Source organism: Chenopodium album, chromosome 24, assembly GCF_948465745.1.
Source record: "Chenopodium album chromosome 24, dcCheAlbu1.1, whole genome shotgun sequence".
Classification (NCBI taxonomy): Eukaryota; Viridiplantae; Streptophyta; class Magnoliopsida; order Caryophyllales; family Amaranthaceae; genus Chenopodium; species Chenopodium album.
The window spans coordinates 37,884,734-37,905,604 of NC_137857.1; the positions used below are offsets into that span (position 1 = coordinate 37,884,734).

General features: G+C 34.0%; 2 protein-coding genes across 2 annotated transcripts; both read right to left on the reverse strand.

Moving 5' to 3' along the window:
- Positions 1 to 3,976: 3,976 nt before the first annotated feature.
- Positions 3,977 to 9,532, reverse strand: LOC145612661 (linoleate 13S-lipoxygenase 3-1, chloroplastic-like). The gene is made up of 9 exons (XM_081667985.1): positions 9,292 to 9,532; positions 8,670 to 8,941; positions 7,911 to 8,148; positions 7,455 to 7,787; positions 7,120 to 7,202; positions 6,705 to 6,812; positions 5,750 to 6,045; positions 5,164 to 5,430; positions 3,977 to 4,730 (listed from the first exon to the last, which is right to left on the reverse strand). The coding sequence occupies exons 1-9, from the start codon at positions 9,530 to 9,532 to the stop codon at positions 3,977 to 3,979; spliced, it is 2,592 nt and encodes an 863-aa protein (XP_081524111.1).
- A 3,691-nt stretch (positions 9,533 to 13,223) lies between these two features.
- On the reverse strand, positions 13,224 to 20,239 carry LOC145610320 (putative hexosyltransferase MUCI70). Its single transcript, XM_081665647.1, has 9 exons — positions 19,382 to 20,239; positions 18,390 to 18,635; positions 18,058 to 18,265; positions 17,835 to 17,944; positions 17,556 to 17,755; positions 16,557 to 16,660; positions 15,127 to 15,314; positions 13,875 to 14,074; positions 13,224 to 13,739 (listed from the first exon to the last, which is right to left on the reverse strand). The coding sequence occupies exons 1-9, from the start codon at positions 19,644 to 19,646 to the stop codon at positions 13,491 to 13,493; spliced, it is 1,770 nt and encodes a 589-aa protein (XP_081521773.1). The 5' UTR covers positions 19,647 to 20,239; the 3' UTR covers positions 13,224 to 13,490.
- Between the last annotated feature and the right edge of the window lie 632 nt (positions 20,240 to 20,871).

A 20,871-nucleotide genomic window follows, 5' to 3' on the forward strand; every position in this document is an offset into this window, starting at 1 on the left:
TAGGTTCCAAACCAAGTCTGTTTTTGGGCTTAGGTTCACCGTGCAATATAATTAGCGCACCCTTATATCATATTGTAAACACTGGAAATTAATTCATGAGGAATGAACATTGGTTGCTTTTAGGTCAATTCAATTTTATAACCTACGTAAGATATTAATGTACTAAATGGGTAGACATCATCACTAATTGGCGCTATGTTTCTTTTTGCAATTTTGCCTCATACATATCTTACTAATTACACTATTGACAAATCTTAGATAAAAGATATATATATACGAGTAAGTAAGCTAAGTTTTAAACCTTAAACCTCATAATAAATGGCACCAAAAATTTATTTACGATTTGACCTCATAATAATACACCGAGTTTGTTATAGGAGGCTAGGCCACCGTGATCCAGTAATAAGCACACATTATAGGAGGCTAGGCCGCCGTGATCTAGTAATCAAGCACACATGACTACATAGGAGTCTGTCTAGGCCGCAATCCCAATAATCAATTAAGCACACGTGGCTATATCATATCATAGCAGCATATAAGCACCGTAAAATTAAAGAAAGTTACACCTTGTTAGTACATAAGTCATCATACATCTAATCTTTTTAAATCACCTTGTTAAGACAGGTAATTAAAGACTTACATATACTTTTGGTAGTTTCTTTTATTTAGATCAATAAACTACACGTAATTGAATTGAGGTACTTCAATTCGTATCTACTCTTTAAGAAAGGCGAATAAACCTCTTACGTAGATTATGATTTATGGGCATCATGGCAACGTTGGATCAAGTGACTGTATTTTACTGTCTTATGTTGTTTCAAATATTTTAGAAAAAACTAGATGGGTAGGCATCACTAATAGGAAAGTATGTTTCTTTTCGCCTCATACATGCATGTCCTAGTAGTCCTACTGATTTAGCTTTTTTGTAAAGCAATATAAATGAACCAAAGTACGTATAAAATGACTAAGGATTAATGCTCTCTTTTATTGATCAATTGTCGTTACAGTTTGATTTTTTTTTTTGCACTATTCACACATTCTATTTTGACGTTTAATGGTTTATATACTACCTCCGTTTCTTATTACTCACAACAAATGAGTATTATTTGTGAGATATAAAATATTCATTTGTTGCAAGTAATAAGAAACGGAGGTAGCATAAGGAAGATATAATCATGCATATGTAGTATTTTTTTTTTACTCGTATCTTTTTATTTAAGAAAATACGTGTGTAGTATTGTTAGATCCGTCTCAATTTATTGGATAAGTATTAGTTTTACTGTTAAACTAATTGCATGGCATTTTGGCATACAAAAAAGTTAGTCTTTTTTTAATTAATGAAGAATAAACAAAAACAATATTCGAGGCCGCCTTTGACACTAGACAGAATGTGATGAGGTAAAAGGCACTTCCTATGATAGAAAACTCTTTGCTTTAATTCCAAGACTAATTAATTATTAGGGTTGGTTATATTACATTAGGGGTTGGTCCGTCGGTATTAGTGGAGTCACTATTATGACTGCCAACTCCATTAGCTTAACAGCAATTTTTAATACTTAGTGGGCGCACTAACACAGATTTACTTGACATTGAATTTGGAACTTGCTTGATATGTGGGCCCCTTACTTGAGACCACTTTGCATTGTGGAACAGGGATATTCTCCATGACAAATAATAGAAGTACTCAAGTATAACAAATTACACGTAACAATAATGGCATGTTGTTGTAGACTTGTAGTATGTAGAAATGGTTGTGGGTTATGGACTCATAGGTCGTGTCTCATGTTCGATTTGTATATTTTGGTTCTAGTTATTCCTGATTTTCGGTGAACCGCATTTATTATATAATGTGTCTTGTTAAAAATTTTAAAATGCAGGCAAGTACATACATCTCAAGCTAACAAAAGAAATATATTGAATTGGAATAAAGAAATTAAATAAAAGAGTTAGAAAGAAATTAAATGGTTATTTCCGACTTAAATAGCCAAAAACTAAACCCTAGAAGTAGAGAGAGATGTGAGAAAATAGAGAGGAAATGGGAGATTGCAGCCTGAAAATTTATTATTTAAAAATAATATGTTAGAATGAGTCTAACAGGATCAAATTATATTGACACAAAACAAAATAAGCGTAATTACATGAATTTGAACCAACGTAATATGGAGTACTAGATTCCTAGTGATACTTATCCATTTGGTCTACCTCTAGATAGTTCATTTGCAAGGGTCATTCCAAAGTGTGATAATTGCATAGAGAAAAGTTTCAATGGATAGACAGCCAAAAGCTAAGGCATCCACATCGAGTTTTTGGTTCAACTGTTGCATGAATAATTAAAAGTCTACCATCATTATTATTGTGCCAAGAAAAAGCGCCAAAAAAAACAAATGGCAAGCAAAGAAGATTAAATATATACTATCTCCGGTTTGTATTATATGCAACTTTGGAATTTTTTATATCTCACAAATAATAACCAAAGTTGTATACTTCGTATAATACGAACCGGAGGTAGTAGCTAAAATAACTTAAACACCATTAACTACACATACCTCTCTCACTATGTTTGTGTTTACCTCTTCTAATCAACTCCTTAAAATACGTACATAGATCATCACACTTATTATAAAATTGAGAAATTATATACTTCTCGTCAAAAAAAGAGAAATTATATACTCACTTCCCTTATTTGTTACAACGTTTCTAAATTTACACTATTTACGTTATTCTATTTGACCACCTGTGTTGTTTTATATTTCCTCTGTTTTTTTAGTTGACACCATTCTATTATCACATTTGCCAACGCATGTTTTTAACGCTTAATAATTTCAATTATCAACATTGTAAAATTATAAAAAGTGGATCCCTACCTTATAAAAAGTAGAAGATTACTCTTATAAATAGTGCATGGACCATTATACCCCTTAAAATGTTTGTTTACCTTTATACCACCATGTGTAATTTTGTAATTTTACTTAAGACCCATTAATCAATTACAAATTAAATGGAGGATGGAATAATAAAGTTTGAGGTTATAGTTTAATTCCATGACAACATTAGTTAATGGAAAACGAAAAGTTGTTGCTTTATGTGGGCGTTATTTTAAAGTAGATTAACTAAAGTTTAGAATGTTGCACAACTATACAACATTCATCACATTTATCTATATATTTTCAAATGTTACATTTCCGTACCTACCCAAAGATATAATTGTCAACAATTTATTTCTTAGTATATGTGTTTAAAAGCATAGCCAATAGGTTTTGGGTGTCATGACAAAGCTATTACAGCTCGACCATAAACATCGATTATGTCGCGCGCAACGCGTGCGTAGGCTCCCCTAGTATTAATAAAATATACATATAGACTATTCAAATAAAATCCCACATGATTCTATTTTATCATATTTATAAATCACAAAAGCAAGTCAAAGTGTAGTCTATGAATAGTATAAAAGTCAAACGGTGTCAACTAAAAAAACGGAGGAAGTATGTAATTAGAGATATAAAGAGTACGTTGAAAGCATTAGCAAGCTTAGTATCAAAATGTTGCAACAAGACGGAGGATATATATATCAATCCATTAGGCTGCTTGGGGCTTGGTTTGCATGCCTAAGTCAAACGGTGGGCTTGGATGTTCAAGATGTGGTTAATAATATAACATTTATTCTATGGGCCAAATTAAATAGGTATGTAAATATGTCTGTAATGTGGCGTAGCTTTGAAAGTTAATTGTTCGTGGATCAAATGGATGTACCATGTGTTTATATTAAACTCGATTTATACCCTATTCAATTCATTTGACATGTTTCATAAATAGTGTTATGCTATAATTATGGAGTATAATCATGCCTCCATAAGATAATGGCTAAACAAAATGATTACTCAGTCAACATCAGTTAATGTCTAAACAAATGTAAGCTGATTCAATACGAAACAGGCTAATATGTAACAATTTATATATTATATGAATCACAATTAAGTCACAATGTTATACTATTAGGAACCCCTTTAGAGGTAACTCCTGGTCCTGAGCTTGGTACAAATAACTCATATGGTGTAACACCAGCTCCACATCTATTCCTTAAATTCATATCACCATTCCTCTCCTCGATTACTCGTTCGATTTTCTTCATCTCCATAGAAAATTTATAGAATGCTTCAACAATCTCAGGATCACTTGACCAAGTTGAAAGGTCTCTTTCACCTAAGTACTCCTCGTCAGGTGAATGTGCGGAGAGTATATCAACTACGGCTATGAATCTAGTCGCTTGGGCTAAACTCGGCAATGATGCAAGGAAGTACGCTTGTGGGTTAGCCATAAAATCCTTATACTCCGGATCATTTTGATGGGGTACTAGTCGCCTCATTAAGGGTGGACGAGTAGGAATGTACCCGCCATATGGATATTGCCCGAAGTTGAGTGCAGCATGTTGCGCGGAGGCTAGCCAAATGAGTATGGTAAGAATTGAGGATAGATCGTCTAGGGTATTGAGCTTCGGCCACCAGTTAGCATGTCGAAGATCTTCGTGGCCTACATTGATTGATTCATTGTACCAACTTTGGAGTTCATTGTCTAATTGGATTTGTTGTGCATTAGTATAGTAGTATTTGACGTATGTTTTGACTAGTTCTTCGATTGCGGACCATATGAGAAGTCCATCGTTTGCATAGGGGTAGTCTTCGATTAGTAATCTTAGCCCATGGGGTTGGTTTGGATCCGATACCGCTACTCCCCTAAAAACATTGGTACAAGTTAGTTATAGGAGGAATGGACATATATAGGTTAATTAGTTGAGCATATTTATAGCTAGGAGAATTTGAGGTGCATGCATAATCTAGCTTAGTATAAAATCACGATTATGAGCACTTGAAAAAAAATGTTTAGTAGGCAAGATAAATGACTTCGTTGGAGGAAAGTCTAACCACACATACAAATACAATACTGCTTCATCGTAAAATGGGTCAATTGATAATAAGACTAGTGGATGTGTAACCCACCATAATTATGTTATTCCTCTTAGGCAGTTTTCTATCTTCAAAAAGTGGATGTATTAAATTGGTCGATTATTGGTAAAATCTAAGAATTTTTCTAAAACGGGAAAGATGACTATGGTATAACATGCAACATACTAGTATATATATAGTATTGATAGATTAAGTAACTCACCTTCGAATAAGATCAGAGGGAAGAGCTTCTAAATCAAAGCGCCACCAATCGCGGTATGCAGCACATGGCAACAACATCGAATATTTTCCAGGAGTGAAATCGTTCTCGATGATCCCTCCAGCATTGATAAGCGTCTCACGAGCCATTGCATTGACTTGGAGAGTATATTTCATGTGAGGCTGAAGAAGCTTGTAAATTGGATGCATCACACTCAACTGTCGATGTGCTGCTATGATAAATGGTTCCATGCATGCATGAGTTCTCAACCTGTTTTTTTTTTTTTTTTTTTTTTTTTTTTTTTCAACAAACAATGAGAAAACTTAATTCAATTCGACAAGTTATTAGGAACCAATTCATTACATTACGACAATTACGTACACTTTTATGATTTGGATTTAATTTGATCGAACTTTAGAAGGCTTGTTATATATCAGTAGGGTAGGCCTAAACAACTCATGTTAATAATAATAAAAATGTGATCTTTCGTCTTATAAATATTATATATATATACAAATTGATTACCATTCACTACACATGTTAAATTAGGTCGTTATTGATTAATGTACAGGGTAATTTATGAACATACCAATGGTTGACTAGTTGATGAACACCAGCATCATTAGCACAAACATGGGCTTTTGCGAGCTGCCAAAGCCAATTGGTGGTGGCGTCAACAGGAGGAGTAAGAACTTGCTTAGTCGTTGAACCACCCTGTGTTCGACTTAACTCGATAGCAATGGGCTTCAATGTCCCCATCTCTGTTAGAAAGAAGATGGTTCGAGTTGCATGTGCTTTTCTCCCACTTTGGCTATTGATCTCATCAAGAAAGGGGCGGAATGTATCATGATAGTCAAGTATGAACAATTTGTTCTCATCTATTGCCTGTATTTATCACAATATATATGGTCATTACACATTAATAACTTTGTTGTTACTAGCAACTTCCATCTTACAATTACAAGCCAGATTTGACTTTTATGGATTTTAACTAAATTACCGATAAAATATACCTAAGCATCTAGCTTGATTTAATACATACATAGTTATATAATACATACATACATGTCTTAGCATACTGTTAAAAATTGTTTTGTGTTGAAATATTGCTTTTCAAAATGTTGAGGATGGAGTGAATTGTTTCATTATTATTTAAAGGTACGTGACATATATATTATGCAGCTTAATGAAAAGGATGGCAACGTGAATTGTTATTAGTTTCAAGTACTAACTTTTTTTTTTTTTTTCCCAGATGCATCACTTTCTATCTATATTTAGAAGTTTTAGTTTAGATAATCGATCACTTTCCTTTTTGATTAATAAATTATCACTATTTCTTTCCTGTGACATGGGTTCACTTTTTTCTTTCTCTCTATCTCTTTCATCTCCAAAAATTGACTAAGTTCGTGAATTGAAAGTAATGCATCTAATAATATAAAAACTGCAGTAAGTATTTATTAAAAAGTTTTAACTTTTCTATTTTAATTTTGAAGGTTTAACTTCTAGATTTTAACAATTATGTATATCACTAATGTTTATCCAACCTGCTGCACAGAAAATCCATTGAGATTGCTTATGATATGTTCTTCTGTGAGCGCTGATTCTAGAGGCCCATATATGGAAGGATCAAGTTTGCTTATCGGTGGATACACCTGAAATACGAAAAACATAAATATAAATAACATCTTCGATACAACACTTTTATTAGCTACCAAAGTTATGCCCATAGTGTACTACCTCCGTGATTAAAAATAACTATTATAAATAGTACTAGGTACTACTCCCTCCGTCTTTAACTTACATTCTTACTTCTCTGTATTATGTGAGGAATAAATGTTAAAAGTAGGAATGTAATTTAGGGACGGAGAGAGTACCAATTTACCAAAGTTTGCTTCTAACTTCGTTCATTGTAGTGAAAATATAAACATAAAAGTAGAAAGCTAGAGGGTGTTTTGCCACCTTAAGCTTCTCTATATTGAGGGAATTCATGCCTGCAATTGGTTGACGCCCAAATTCATCATCCCTCAATACAAAAGTGTCCCCTATAAAGAACCAAAGAATGAATCGAGGTTATGAAGACAATTTTAATAATATCACCCAAAAAAATTGATGAACTTGAGTCAAACTTAATTGATCTTAATTAATGAAGTTATATTCTTTCTGAACGACTTATTTGCCACATTTACTAATTTCACGTATATATCAAATTATCAATATATGTATAGTGATCGGATTATAAGAAATCTAGAATAATAGTACCTCCTATTTGAGATGTCTAATTCAATTACACTTACTCGGAATAACCTTTGGAGGATCGAATTTGAAGTTATCATCTAGGAGCTCTTTAGAGTTCTTCAAGGCTTTGAAGAGTGGCAATGATGGTTTTTCCCGAGAATTGTTATGAAATTTCAAGTGTTGTTGTTTGTATAAAGAGTTGATATCCGAGTACCCTTCGAAAGTATCCCCACTTTCTTCAGATATCATACGAACCAATTGTGGAATTATATTACGCACTCTCCCCTTGGTCTGCCGCATCTCTAGAGCCATTTTCTTAGACTCACTAAATTGTTCATCTCTTGGAACGTACATTGGAAAACGCGCACTCACCGGACTCTCTGCATTTGAATCTACGATGATAAAAAAAAAAAAAGAGCACACTATGTCACGTTGTTAGGTAATGTAACGTAAAATATTATGTTAGTCATATTTCAAATCACTATAAAAATGATAGTAATGAATATGTAGCATACCAATCTTGGTTGGAGGGCGGCCGGTTCGGCACCTTCTAGGATGTGGGTTGTTTTCTCCACCGAGGGTAGGCCTAGCATGTTCCATTCCTTTGTCTGGATCCCCTAAATCATTGTAAGTATCGTAGTCGTAAACTCTATCTGATAGTCTTCTCGTTCCGCTTCCATCTCCTCTTAGTTCCATTAGTTCTTTTTCTCGCAGTAATTGAAGTCCTCTTGGTGTCTTATTTGGTAAAAATGCCTGCTCAACCAAGTTTATAGAGTTGAAAGTTACTATTATTTCCCCTATAATTGATTTCACATCACATATAGGGTTTCTTAAATTAGACTCTAGTCTAATACTCCAATGCATATATTAAGACCATATACTACACTAGACCCGAGTACATATATTTAGACCATATACTACACTAGACCCTTAGCATGGATGTGCTATGAGTCCTATGACTAGCGTGCCAATGTCAGCACATGTGTTACGGTGAACATCTTTTCCACAAATAATCACATGCCAAATCGTGCATCACATGTGCCAAGTTCAGATACATGTTTTAATTTGCATACTATGGTGAGCAACTTGGTTCTTAAGGTTTCCAACAAATGGATTTTCTTCCCTCCTATCTAAACAAATGCATTATATTGTTTGGCAATCATCTATTGTTGATTAATCAATCACTTATTAGCTTGTTAATATTAGCTAGTGCATGGTTATATTGGTTATTTGAGTCGAAAATGATCTAAAAGTTAATCTAGAATACTCCATACCTTATCAGAGAAGAAAATGCGTCTTTTTGGGTAAATCTTCTGAGGCTGAACCCAAGAATTGCATTTAAAGTGAACAAGTCCTTCAAACTTAATGCTTTCCAAGAAGAACTCTTTTTCGTAGTTGTTACTGACTAAAATTGCTCCAGGCACACCAAAATTGGCATCCAACATGAACGTTACTCTGTGTGACAACTTTTTTCCTTCACCACGTACGCTCGAATCTTGCCACTGTAACACAGTTTCCTTGCTTACTTTTGCGTCCATTATGTTTTCTGTAAATTAATTAGATTAGCAAGGAAATGTAAAAATAGCTTGTAGACTTGAGCCCATGACTTACCTTCTTGTCACGCTCGCTCTGATAACATACAAGTGATGACCAACTCAACAAAAATCTACTTGAATAAATAATTGAAGTTCTTAAATGGTTTTATACTTGATAGAGTATTCCTGAGCCTCATCAATCATTAGCTTTTTAAGCTGATGTTTGAAGCTTAGAAATATTGTTAAATGATCAACTCAACCAAAAGTTTAAACTAATGGTTAAAGCCCAGTATCGTTTTATATACTATATCAAATATGTTATATACTCTATCGCTAAAGCAAACTAGGTGGTTTTATTTACCTGAATCAGTTTCCATACTGACTAGCTGGAGAGTGACACCCCCGTCAACTTTCGTGGATCGTTTATCATATACCATGGCATTCATCCAACTTAACCCGACCTCTCTCAAATGATCCATCTTACTCTTCCTTACTGTTACTTCTGCAATAGCCGGAAACGCAGCCACTTTGGTCGTCGCGACAGCCTCATCGTCGTTATTAAACACTAGAGCTGCACTTGCATTCGGTGTTCGTCTTCTCATCTTTACATGTAGTCTTCTCTTACAACAATCGCCAAATAATCTTGAGCTCAAAAAAAGTTCACCACTAGTTCGCTCAAATTTTACCATGTGTTTTGCTTGATTATCTACTTTTGTTGAGGTAATTAAAATTGGCATATTAAAAGTTGTTGCTCTCATGTTTTCGCTGCTCTTTGCATGCATAGCTTATAGTCAAGAATTGTTCAGTTAATATTTATAGGCGAAATATGTCTTATATTTGGAAGTAACTATTTACTCCTTCCGTTTGTTTTAATAAGTGCTTCATTTCGCCTGTACATACATGTCATTGCAAATCTTTGACCTACTATATACTCGTATTAAATTATCAATACTTATAGACACATTAAACAACATAATTACTAGTACTACTTTCGTTACATATTATATTGTGTGATAAATTTTGAATGGAATCGAAATTGTATAACTGTAAACTGTATGTGCTTGATAAACGTTTAAAGTTTAACTATTGAAATTTTAAAAGGTGGCCATTGTGTGAATAAACGTTTAAATTATTAAAGGCCTAAAGGGGGACTACTCGAGAAATTTGTGTGGTGTTAAATTTGTGGCCATCATTGTCAAGATAGATGATTGTAGTAGATTTTCATCATCTCAGTCGTTGATTTCTCTTATATAGTACATGTACTATTTGTGGGTTCTATAATTACTTCGTCCATTTTTACAGTTGACACCGTTTGACTTTTACACTATTCATATACTACACTTTAACTCGCTTTTATGATTTATAGATACGATAAAATATAATCATGTGAAATCTTGTATGAATTGTCTTTATATATATTTTATTAATATCCACTTTTTATAATTTACAATGTTGATAATTGAAGTTATTAATCGTTAAAAATATACGTTGACATGCGTGATAATTCAACTTACATTGTCTTTAAAACGAAAAGATTAATTGTCTCCAAATGTACAAACTATTGTTGACCGTAAGCCAAGTTTAGTGCATCTTCTATATTGCGAGGCTGCATACTTTGGGCATTCCAGCTAGAGGTGTCAAAAGCACATCCGACCCGACCCAATCCGAAATCGACCCGAAAAATATCCGATTTAGATTTAGACTCGCGTGAATATAATAACTTAGTACAACTCAATTTAAAAAATTTACCCGACCCAACCCGACCATATCAGACCCGATCCGATTATCCGAACTAACAACCCTAATTCCAGCCATGGTATGGACGTACGTCGTGTTTCCACAGATTGTGCGGACTAGTCAATGGCTACGCGGTAATGGTTTGGGCCTTAGCAAGGCCCACTAATTTTCATGTCAATTGCCCACGTGACAGGTCAGGGTTGTGGTGCTCTTAGCCTCTTTAGCCCTTTAAGAATTGTAGGCAATCTTTTTGTGTGCGTGTGTGGAGTATTTTATAAATGAGCATGTTTCTTGGTGCCGAAAATCTATACTATATATTAAAAGGCGTTTATAATTTTGTGTATTTGTGCCATATTATCATTCAACAATGTTTAGCATCATGCTAATGATTTTAGAGATTTGAACCGCTCATTAATTGGTTACCACATGTATTACCATCTTCGCTAGAGTTAATTCATGTTCTAATAATTGTTGTCATTGTATTCTTATTTACGCACTTTAAAAATTTAATAAGTGTTAGCCCGGACCACACACTAGTGAAATATTATAACTGAGCAATCGAGCATTTTATTAAAATTACTATGCATATAATATGATTTTACCCTCATCTGTCTTGTGTTACCTATCTTATACTTCCTCTGTTTTTAATACAACCTTTAGGTACGTAGTTAAGAGGTGATTAGTGATAGATGTTTTTTCCAAATAATTTTAACACTAGGATTATAGTAGGGTTAGGTACCATGCATTATTAAATAACCTCAATCTCAAAGTATGTGCCACAGGCACACAAGGCTATGTTGCAACTTGCAAGTATTCAAAATTAAACAGAGGAAGTAATTAAGGGTATGTTCCGATTTATTGAAAACAACTTAACTGAATTGAGCTGAATTAATTGGAGCTGAAGTGAACTGAACTAAAATTAAGCTAAACAAAATAGGCCCTATGTTGGAGTAATTTATTTATTGAAGTACTTATTTCTAGTTATAAACTTATAATAGACATTGGCCGTTATTAGTAATATGAGTGTTTAGACGTCTTACAGTTTAGATCATTATCCATACAACTTCACAATATATACTGTATTATTTTGTCATTTAGAGCTTAAATGTTCTCATACATGTCATCAGATCAAGTGTTATAGTCTATACACTGAACTAAGAAGTTTTATATAATCTAACATCTAATGGCTTAGGGTTTCAATGGTAGAAAAGGAACCAATTTAGTATTTTACGGAGTAGTTTGGGATCTGCATGTTAGAATTGAGTTGCGAGATGATTGCACACACTAAAATACTCCTAGCTAAATCCATGCACTTTCTTTAGGTTAGTGTTCTTTTATGTTTCAAGTCTTTAAGTTAATTACTTAGTACGCATGTATAATCATGGACTATGTACTACTTGTATATATTAATCCCTATTTTATGCTTGGGTTTAAATGTATAATCTTGTGATCGAATATCATCAAAGCCAAACGAATCAGTCTCCCTTGCATATATAATTATAAACTCGTGTAAACAGTTTTGTGTATATCATCAAAGCCGAACCAATCAATCTCCCTAGTCTAATAAACTTGAAAAATCTTTTCTTTGTCATTTAGATTTTGATAGCCTTTAACGTATTACTTAGCTTATACGTACGGAGTCATGTTTTATGTGTAACTAATACCTAGTCTGACCGTCATACTGTCTGGTATATGCTGTTAATAAATTTGGAAAATTTTGAGCTTTCCAATATTGAAACTCAATAAATAAAAGCAATGGGAAATGCAAGAATTTATTACATGTACACATGGAGCAATGCACAATTGCACATACAAATGTATTAATCCTTACAAACTTTTATTGAATATAATATTTTAGTATATATAATCTGAAATGCACATCTCCAGATCCAATGACTCAAGTTGGCTGCGCCAGATCATGGCAATAATAACATTAATATTATTTTACAGGCTATTTGATTGTACGTAAGTTGCTAAGTTGAGCATTTTGTAATGTTTTTAAGCAAAAAAATCAGCTATTTGATTGTACGTCTATGCGACCTGACAATAGTGCAGCGAGATATTAATTAACAATCAATTCAACGTGGTCTAATTAATTACATTGCTAACCTCAAGTCCTGAACATTTATTCCATAATGTTATCAAATAGTTTATGACTTAATAAAGATGCTAATTGAGTAAGTAATACATTAAACTATTTTAGCTTGTTGATATTGATGGAGTAACTTTGCCGCGTTTTATTTCTAATTAGTCTATTGTGTTTTCAAGCTGTGCCTCTCTTATGCACCGAAAAATAATAATAATAATAATAATAATAATAATAATAATAATAATAATAATAATTCAGTGCAAATACAGATTTGATTTAACATAAACGACGCGAAGGCCAAATAATTAGTCATTACAAACACGAGAATACTGAAGAGGGTATATCTATCTCCTAACCAAATGGGCATTCTCCTGTAAATATGGTCAGATGATCAATTTCGCGCTTTTCACAATCTGCAGACGAAGACAGCAGGAGTATAAGATCATACTTTGGTATAGGTAAATGTGGAAACATAAATGACAAATTTATTAAACAAAAAATGTGGTATCTTATATATACAAAAAAATTGAATAACAATTCCCTTTTGTTTCTTAGATCTTCTTTTCTTTGGGAGAAAAAATAACAGTAACAGCTGTGTAAATGAAGATGGTAAAAGTACAACATGTTTCTTGAACTGGACCAAGCCCTGCGCAACGGAGTGTTTTCTCCTCTAATGCAGGGAAGGCGAAACCATACTATCTGTATACTTTGTTTGCCTAAACAAAATTTTGACCTCAATCTGTGCCTGTGCCTGTGACTTTGCTTATTCCAGTAGCTCCAACATCAACCTTGCGATTCCGTCTTCGACCTCTTCCTCTCCGTCGATTAGAAGAACTTTCAGCTCGAGTTGCTGGAGGTGGGGGAGGCAACAAAGGAGATGGGGGAGGCAGCAAGGGAAGAGGAGGGGGGATAGCAGCTGGAATATGACGTCGAGCACCTAATGCTGCTGCTTGCTTTTGCTTTAACACGTCCATATGGTAACCCTGATGATTGCAACTCAATTTAGAGGTAGGTATTAACAAATACAAGTAGAGCAATAATCCAAAGTTAAAAGCAAAAAACAGGATAATAGTGGTTCCCTAGCAAAATTGAGGTTGAAGCTGTAAAGAAGAGCTTACTTGGACAACAAAATTGCGCCTTTCACAGTCCAAGAACATGCTGACAGTCCAATCCACCTTCTTTCTAATTTTATCCCTAACAGTTGAGAAACTAATTTGGTCTCTGGAAGTAAATCGATCAACCTCATTGAACCATAGACAACTGAAAAGATCGGATATTGGGACATGCTCCCGTAATATAACACATCCTTCAGGAACATCTGTGAAACATATATGATGATTGAAAATGCATCAGCGTTCAAGTACTACATATAAAGTTTTTCAAACCAGAAGTCTGAGGATCAACAGAAATTTCACAATAGTTACCCTAAATTTTTGTGAACCCTCAAAATTTCAAAAGCCTACTATCAAACTTACTAAAATTAATCTAAAATGTCCCTGCGCATATTTATGTTTAATACTAGATATATCATAACTTTCAAAAAGTAAATATTTTAATAATATATTGACACGACCTTGTTCAAGAGGAGACGCCCCATATTCAAGAGTAGGTAGAGGCTATAGGATAAGTTATAAGTATTTTTCAACAAAAAACTACTTGTCCATTCTATACTGTCAAAAGAAGTAAGATTGTTCTCCTTTCAACTTACACATAGAAAAAAGTGTATTTTGGTTGGGATGGTATATAATATATAAAAGGGTGCCTACTTAAATACTCCATACATAATTAATCATATATCACCTCTGTTCCTAAGTTCCAATTTCTTTTATTCCTTTGAGTTGATCATACTTCCTCTCTCATCCATTGTTTACACTTTTACCACTACCAAGTCCCGGCCACATATGCAACACTTCCTAGCCTAATTCTTACATAGTGCAAGCTTTCCTATATATTCTTAGAAATGACCCACTTGCTACACTTTTTCCTACCCTGTCCGATCATTGTGCAAATAGTAACCATAACAAACTCAAAGGAATGGAGGTAATATAAAATCATACAGAAATACTGGAACTAAATTTCATTCAATTTCAAGGAAGATGAAGAAAAAGGGACAAGACATATTCTTATAGAGGATACAATAGAGGAAGATTGTTCATTAAATTCTTGTGAAGAAGTAAGGGCTGTATTTTGAGTCATCCTAAGTACATAAACTCACAGTTATCCCTAAGTGAACAAATCAAAAACACCTCAAAGTGTCATTTTGATAAACTTAAAGATATAAAAGTTCTGTAAATGCATATAAGGAAAAGAGTGAAAATAAAAATAAAAATATAATAAAAAACTAAAAAAGGACACCACTCTTAGCCTTACCGCTGGTGATGGGAAGCTTAGCCAAAGTATAGGGCGTCAATCCTTCATTTTTGTAAAAATTAATCTGGAAATCAATGGAGGCATTGTCATACTTTGCAGCAGCTTTGTTCGCTTCAGCTTCCTCAAATACATCAAACCGTTTATAATGTCTGGATATTGCAAAAGAGGCATTCTGTCTCCACAAAAACCTACAATGAAATTAAGACATGATATTCAAAACTATAGTATCAGCTAATTCAAAAATGAAAGTTGGCGGTCAATACAATAAAGCAGCAATTCTGAAAGAATATTGGATTAACCCTGCCCACATAAGCCTTACACCAGTTAATCATATTCTTACTTTCTTAGCATGTTCTGCAATATTTTGTTCATTTTATTTTTCATAATTTAGGAAAATGAACAAAATAATGAAGAACATGCTAAGAAAACTAAAACCCCAATATCTTATTATTTTGTTCATTTTCCTAAAAACTTGTGTAAAGGGCAAATAGAACTAATATTTAGGGACGGAGTGAGTAACTACGTTTTTGTTATTATTGCTTTTGAGTTTCTCAACAATAATGTACATATCATTACTATCAACTTTCGTTCATACTTCTTCTATTATAATATCTAAAATACAATAGTTAATGGTACTTTGAGTTTGCTAATGAGCTTTTCGAGTCAAGCTTAATTGTGCTCGGCTTTAAAAGGCAAACTCGAATAGTTAGCAAGCCAACAAAGCTCATTAACACCCCTAGTTTGGACATACATGACTTTCCTTTTTAAAATTCCAAAGTCTCTAATCGATTCACTCATCACCAACAGCAAGCTTAGCTTGTCACAACCAATCTTCCATAGCATTGTGGAGACTTCCACAGACAGGTACTCAGTGAGTCAAATCATCCACCAAATGGAATTTAACCACAATTTATAACAAAAGATACTTTCATCATCAAGGATGCGAAGGATCAGGTGACCAAGAACAGGAACCATTACAATAGACAAAAACAATAAATAGATCATTCTCCGAATAACTACCAGGTTTATAAATTAAGGTAGGCTTAACAAGATAAGAATAACAAGTGTAGATGAAAGCTTGGATTTCAAAAATAAACTCTGTACTGGACCCTGACCACAGGAGAATGAAGATCAAAGAATGCTGAAGTGTAAGTAGGTGTTTTCAACTAATCCTACCTGTCCTTAGTCCTTACCATTCAAACCAGAAAAAAAGAGGAGTTGAGGGTGGGGAAGGGGTGCAGTGAGAAAAAGATATTAAAAAGTAAAGAACAGAATTAAAGTTCACAAAAGATGCAGCAAACAAGCAACTTGATGAAAACAATTCATCAGTATAACTCACTTGTGCAACACTGTAACACAACCTGATTCATCTAAATTGAATAGTTATAATAGATTGGATGTATACTGTCATCTGAAAATATAGCACTCACCTTTCAAGAATTCGATACGGGTCCTCTACGAGTTCAAGTTTTCCATCCACCCATATGGAATACCGAACATTAGGAAACATTCTGTGCAGCAGAAGCTTTGGAATCTATCAAGGAAGAGAATGATGTCAGAAACCTAATCACACTTGTCACTGATAAGTGAGGATAGTATCAAAAGGTTGGTCAACAATAGACAAAATAACAAGCACAACAATCTTCAAGATGAGCTAGAATACTGGAACGTCTGCATACAGGCCAAGCGTTATGCACTGGGGAAAAACAATAACAACAATCCGTCTTATAATATCAAATAAATTGTAATTGAGACTTCTATAAAATCTCGGTTTCTCAAAGCGGATTATATGTTCTCAGAGCATCAAGTAGAGGTGTGGTGATACATGTCATATTGAAAGCCATAAAATAGATAGAACCCAAGTATATACATAGACGGAAAATTAATTAGAGATAACCTTGCAACAGCTAGATATACCCATACGCCATATGGCATACCCCCACCAAAGGCAGCACTAATACTGCATTGTCATTGTCATTGTCATTGTTGCTCCTGCTCTTGATACAACAGTTAAATCATCCTTACAGAAACAACATGTTGACTAAGTACAGAATTTCATTTCCGAATCATAGAGATTCCTCTTGGCATCTAATTCAGCCTACTCTACGTGAATTCAGTTTCAGTCGCTAATAAGATGGGACCAAATGTCAATCATCTACATACTACCAGAAAGTCTAAAGCTAAGGTTAACGTAAATTCTCTAAAGCATTGCATTGTAGTGGTAATCAACCAATTTGCAAGACATGACAATAATAACACAAATGTAAATGTCATACACACAGTGTTATAGCCAGTGTTTGCTAGTATGATGTTCGAAACGGGTTTGCAATTTCTGCATCAATGGTGAGGAAATTCAAATAATATGGACATTTGAAGCTTAGCAACACACGATTAGTTAAAGGACAAGTATGAACCTAAACATCAATTACCTTCCCATTACGCCTTGGATCTGTGTATGGAAGATTATGAACAACAACTATTCTCCATAATCCAACCCTCTTGCTTCCATCAAGAACACTAGCATTCTTCATAGCTGCTTCAGTTTCCTCATCCAAAAACATGAAGAAACAAACATTTCTTTTGGCATCTTCACTGGTATTTTTGGGCTGCTGTAGTATATCATAGTTCCCTGACAAAATACATGTACTTAAACAGCAAGACCTATTATATGCAACAGGCGATTGAAAACATACAAAACACAGCAGTACCAAATATTGCTGAGGCGACAACTATCCCATTGCACTGTTCCATATCAGCAAGACCAGCATCATCAATGTCAAAACCAGTCCCTCGACCTGGTTTTTGTCCTTTAATAAAACTACAGATATATGATGCACAAGAATCACTCATGTGTAAATTACAACTAAGCAAGGAGGCACACAGAAATATTAGGGCAGTTAAGTAAACCAGAATGGAAAGAAGAATATGTACCCGCAGTGCACATGCATAGATTCCCTTATATCATAAGAATCATTTCTTTGCTTCAGAGAAGGATAGCCACCAAACTCAGAGCCTCCAAACTCTGTTTTATATGATTTCTCTTCATACACATATGTTAAATTGAGGACTGGGGAAAATGATGGTGCATCCGGCATTAATTCTATGGCTTGCTTCTGATCAAGGTAGCAAACTGGACAAGCTGAGATAGAAAAATAGAGCTATAAGTTACAAATCTAACAGTTTGGTTTCCACAACAATACCAAGACTACATAGTCGGAAGGAACGACAATGACACAAAAATATCCCAAGGAAATCAAACTTACGCCGGGGCCCAGTTCGTTTCTTATCAGATGGTGGAGGTGGCAATGCAAAGTGTTCACAAGGATTCCCGGGAGGGAGTGTATATCCTGTGAAATATCGAATAGCTTGCACCGCAGTACCTAGCAAGGGTTCAATACTTGCTGGTGTGCTGTTACTTGGAAGAGTGTATGTTTGTCGTGCACGACTTACAGACGTTCTGTTATTAAATGTAATACTAGCAGGACCTTCATTCCCTCTGGAATCTTCGCCTGGAAAACCACCATGTTCAGTATATTAGTTGATTTTACATATCACTGTTTAATAAGTGCCACTCAAACTCCAAGGTCAGTAAACAAAAGCCTCGACAGAAATACTTTGATCTTGCCATTATCAGGAACAAAAAACAGGTTAAGAAGTTAGAATCCCAATACGGCTGTTACCCAACCAAGAGCTATATTCTCATCACATATCATCCATAAGATCAAGAAACTATAAGACCCTTTTCACACGGCACCATCAATAAATTCTTCAATGCGAACAAACCTATTATACCTGATTTCAGCCATACACAATATGTATGATGTAGCTCTAGTAAAAATCTAGTGATCATGATAGAAAATTCAAAGCTGGTTCATAAGGCTGTTAACTCTAGCACTGCACAATTGCACATATATCTGATGCATCATGATCCAGAATCAATAATACCCAAAATCATCAAGCATCCTAAACATAATCGCCTTCGAAAGTTCGAATACCCCGATTACACATCTTTAACTACTTGATATACAAGCCCTAAAGGATCAATCAATGCATGATCATCACCATTTCACAAAGCAAAGTCAATCCACTTCCAATCAAATTATAATCCAATCTCACAATCAAAATTATACACAAACATCAAACATAATCAAACAAACTCAAATCAATTAATCAATCAGCAATAAACAACAATTCTACACAATGCAGGATCAAGAAAAAACACATTAAAATAAAAACCAAGGTGAGAAATTCAAACCTTTGCCGACATATAGAACCCAAACAAAAACCGCCGCAGAAACCATACAAAGAAAGAGCATGCCAACCTTTTTCCGGCCAACAGTTTTGTAAAGCCAATGTAACATCCTCTCCTTTTCCTTCATCATCTTCACTGGTTTACGGGGCAGGAAAGGCGGAGGTGGCGGCGGCGAAGGAGATTGATTTGGTAACAAATTATTGTGCAATTGTTGCAATGATCCATAACTTGCGGAACGCAAACCCAGACCCAATGAGCCTGCACTCATTGTGTCTTCTTCTTCCAATATTCAGGCTCACTTCTCATCGCCCTTTATTCTCTCCTCTTTTTATCTCTCAAAATCAAAAACCCACCTCCAAATTTGCTTCAATCAATCCGAAAACCCCAAAAAAATCAACAATCAATCAAACCCAACTCAAATTATAGTCCAAAGTTCCAAACTTTAATGCCAATTTGAGATCTCACTCAATTTTTCTGCACAACCAAATATAGAAACAATCGATTTCTAAATCTTTTATTAAACTAGGAAAAATATTGAAGTGGGTATTTTGGATCAATGAATGTGAGTTGAAATTGAGTAAGAACCCACTTGAAAAAACAACCAGGAGAGAGAAATTTTGTACTCCAATTGACCAATCAATCACGAGATGTTGTCTAATTTAATCATATGATTGAAATTTTATTCTTTTTGGTAAAAGATAAAAATAAGGGATTTGTAATTTATATCTTTTGCCTGGGTTATTTAGGGTTTATTAGATAACAAAAACAAATTTGGATGGATTTGAAGATACAAATCTGAGAGAAGAAGAAGATGAAGATCACACAGCCTACAGCTCACGGTACAAATTATTTTTGTGGAAGTATTTATTATACGAAATATTTATATTATACGGGTATATTATATAGAGTAACAAAAACATAAAAAGCAAAGTATATAGTACGAGTATAAAATTATAAAAAGATAAAGTTATGTAACACCAAAAAATACGTACCAGTAAAATTTATAACTTAGATATAGTTACCAATTACCATTAAAAATTAAAATAAAATCAATAATTACAAGCATGTGTGAAAAAAAAATTAAAAAAGAGAAACGTGGTAAGGTATGGCATGTGAATTCCAGGATTGTTCCAGTTGCCTTTGTCCATTAATAACATGATTAGTGTTCCATTAATCCCAAAGTTTTTATAAATTAAAGAGAAAACTATAAAGAAGTGGTTAATTATCATATTGTTATTGACTTTATTAGACAATATTTTGTTCCCAATTGCAAGCAAAAGACCGATTTCAACTTCTGTTGATTGTTGAAAATAATGGTGCATCCACATTGTGACAATTAATGTTTTGGTAATACTTTGTACTTGTTATGAAATATATAGAAATTAGAGGATTATGAGAAGGAGGTAATAAGAGAAGTATTACTTCTTTTATGTATTACTCTTGGTAATATTTTGTGTGTCATACAAGTGAAATTACATGGCTATTTATAGTAG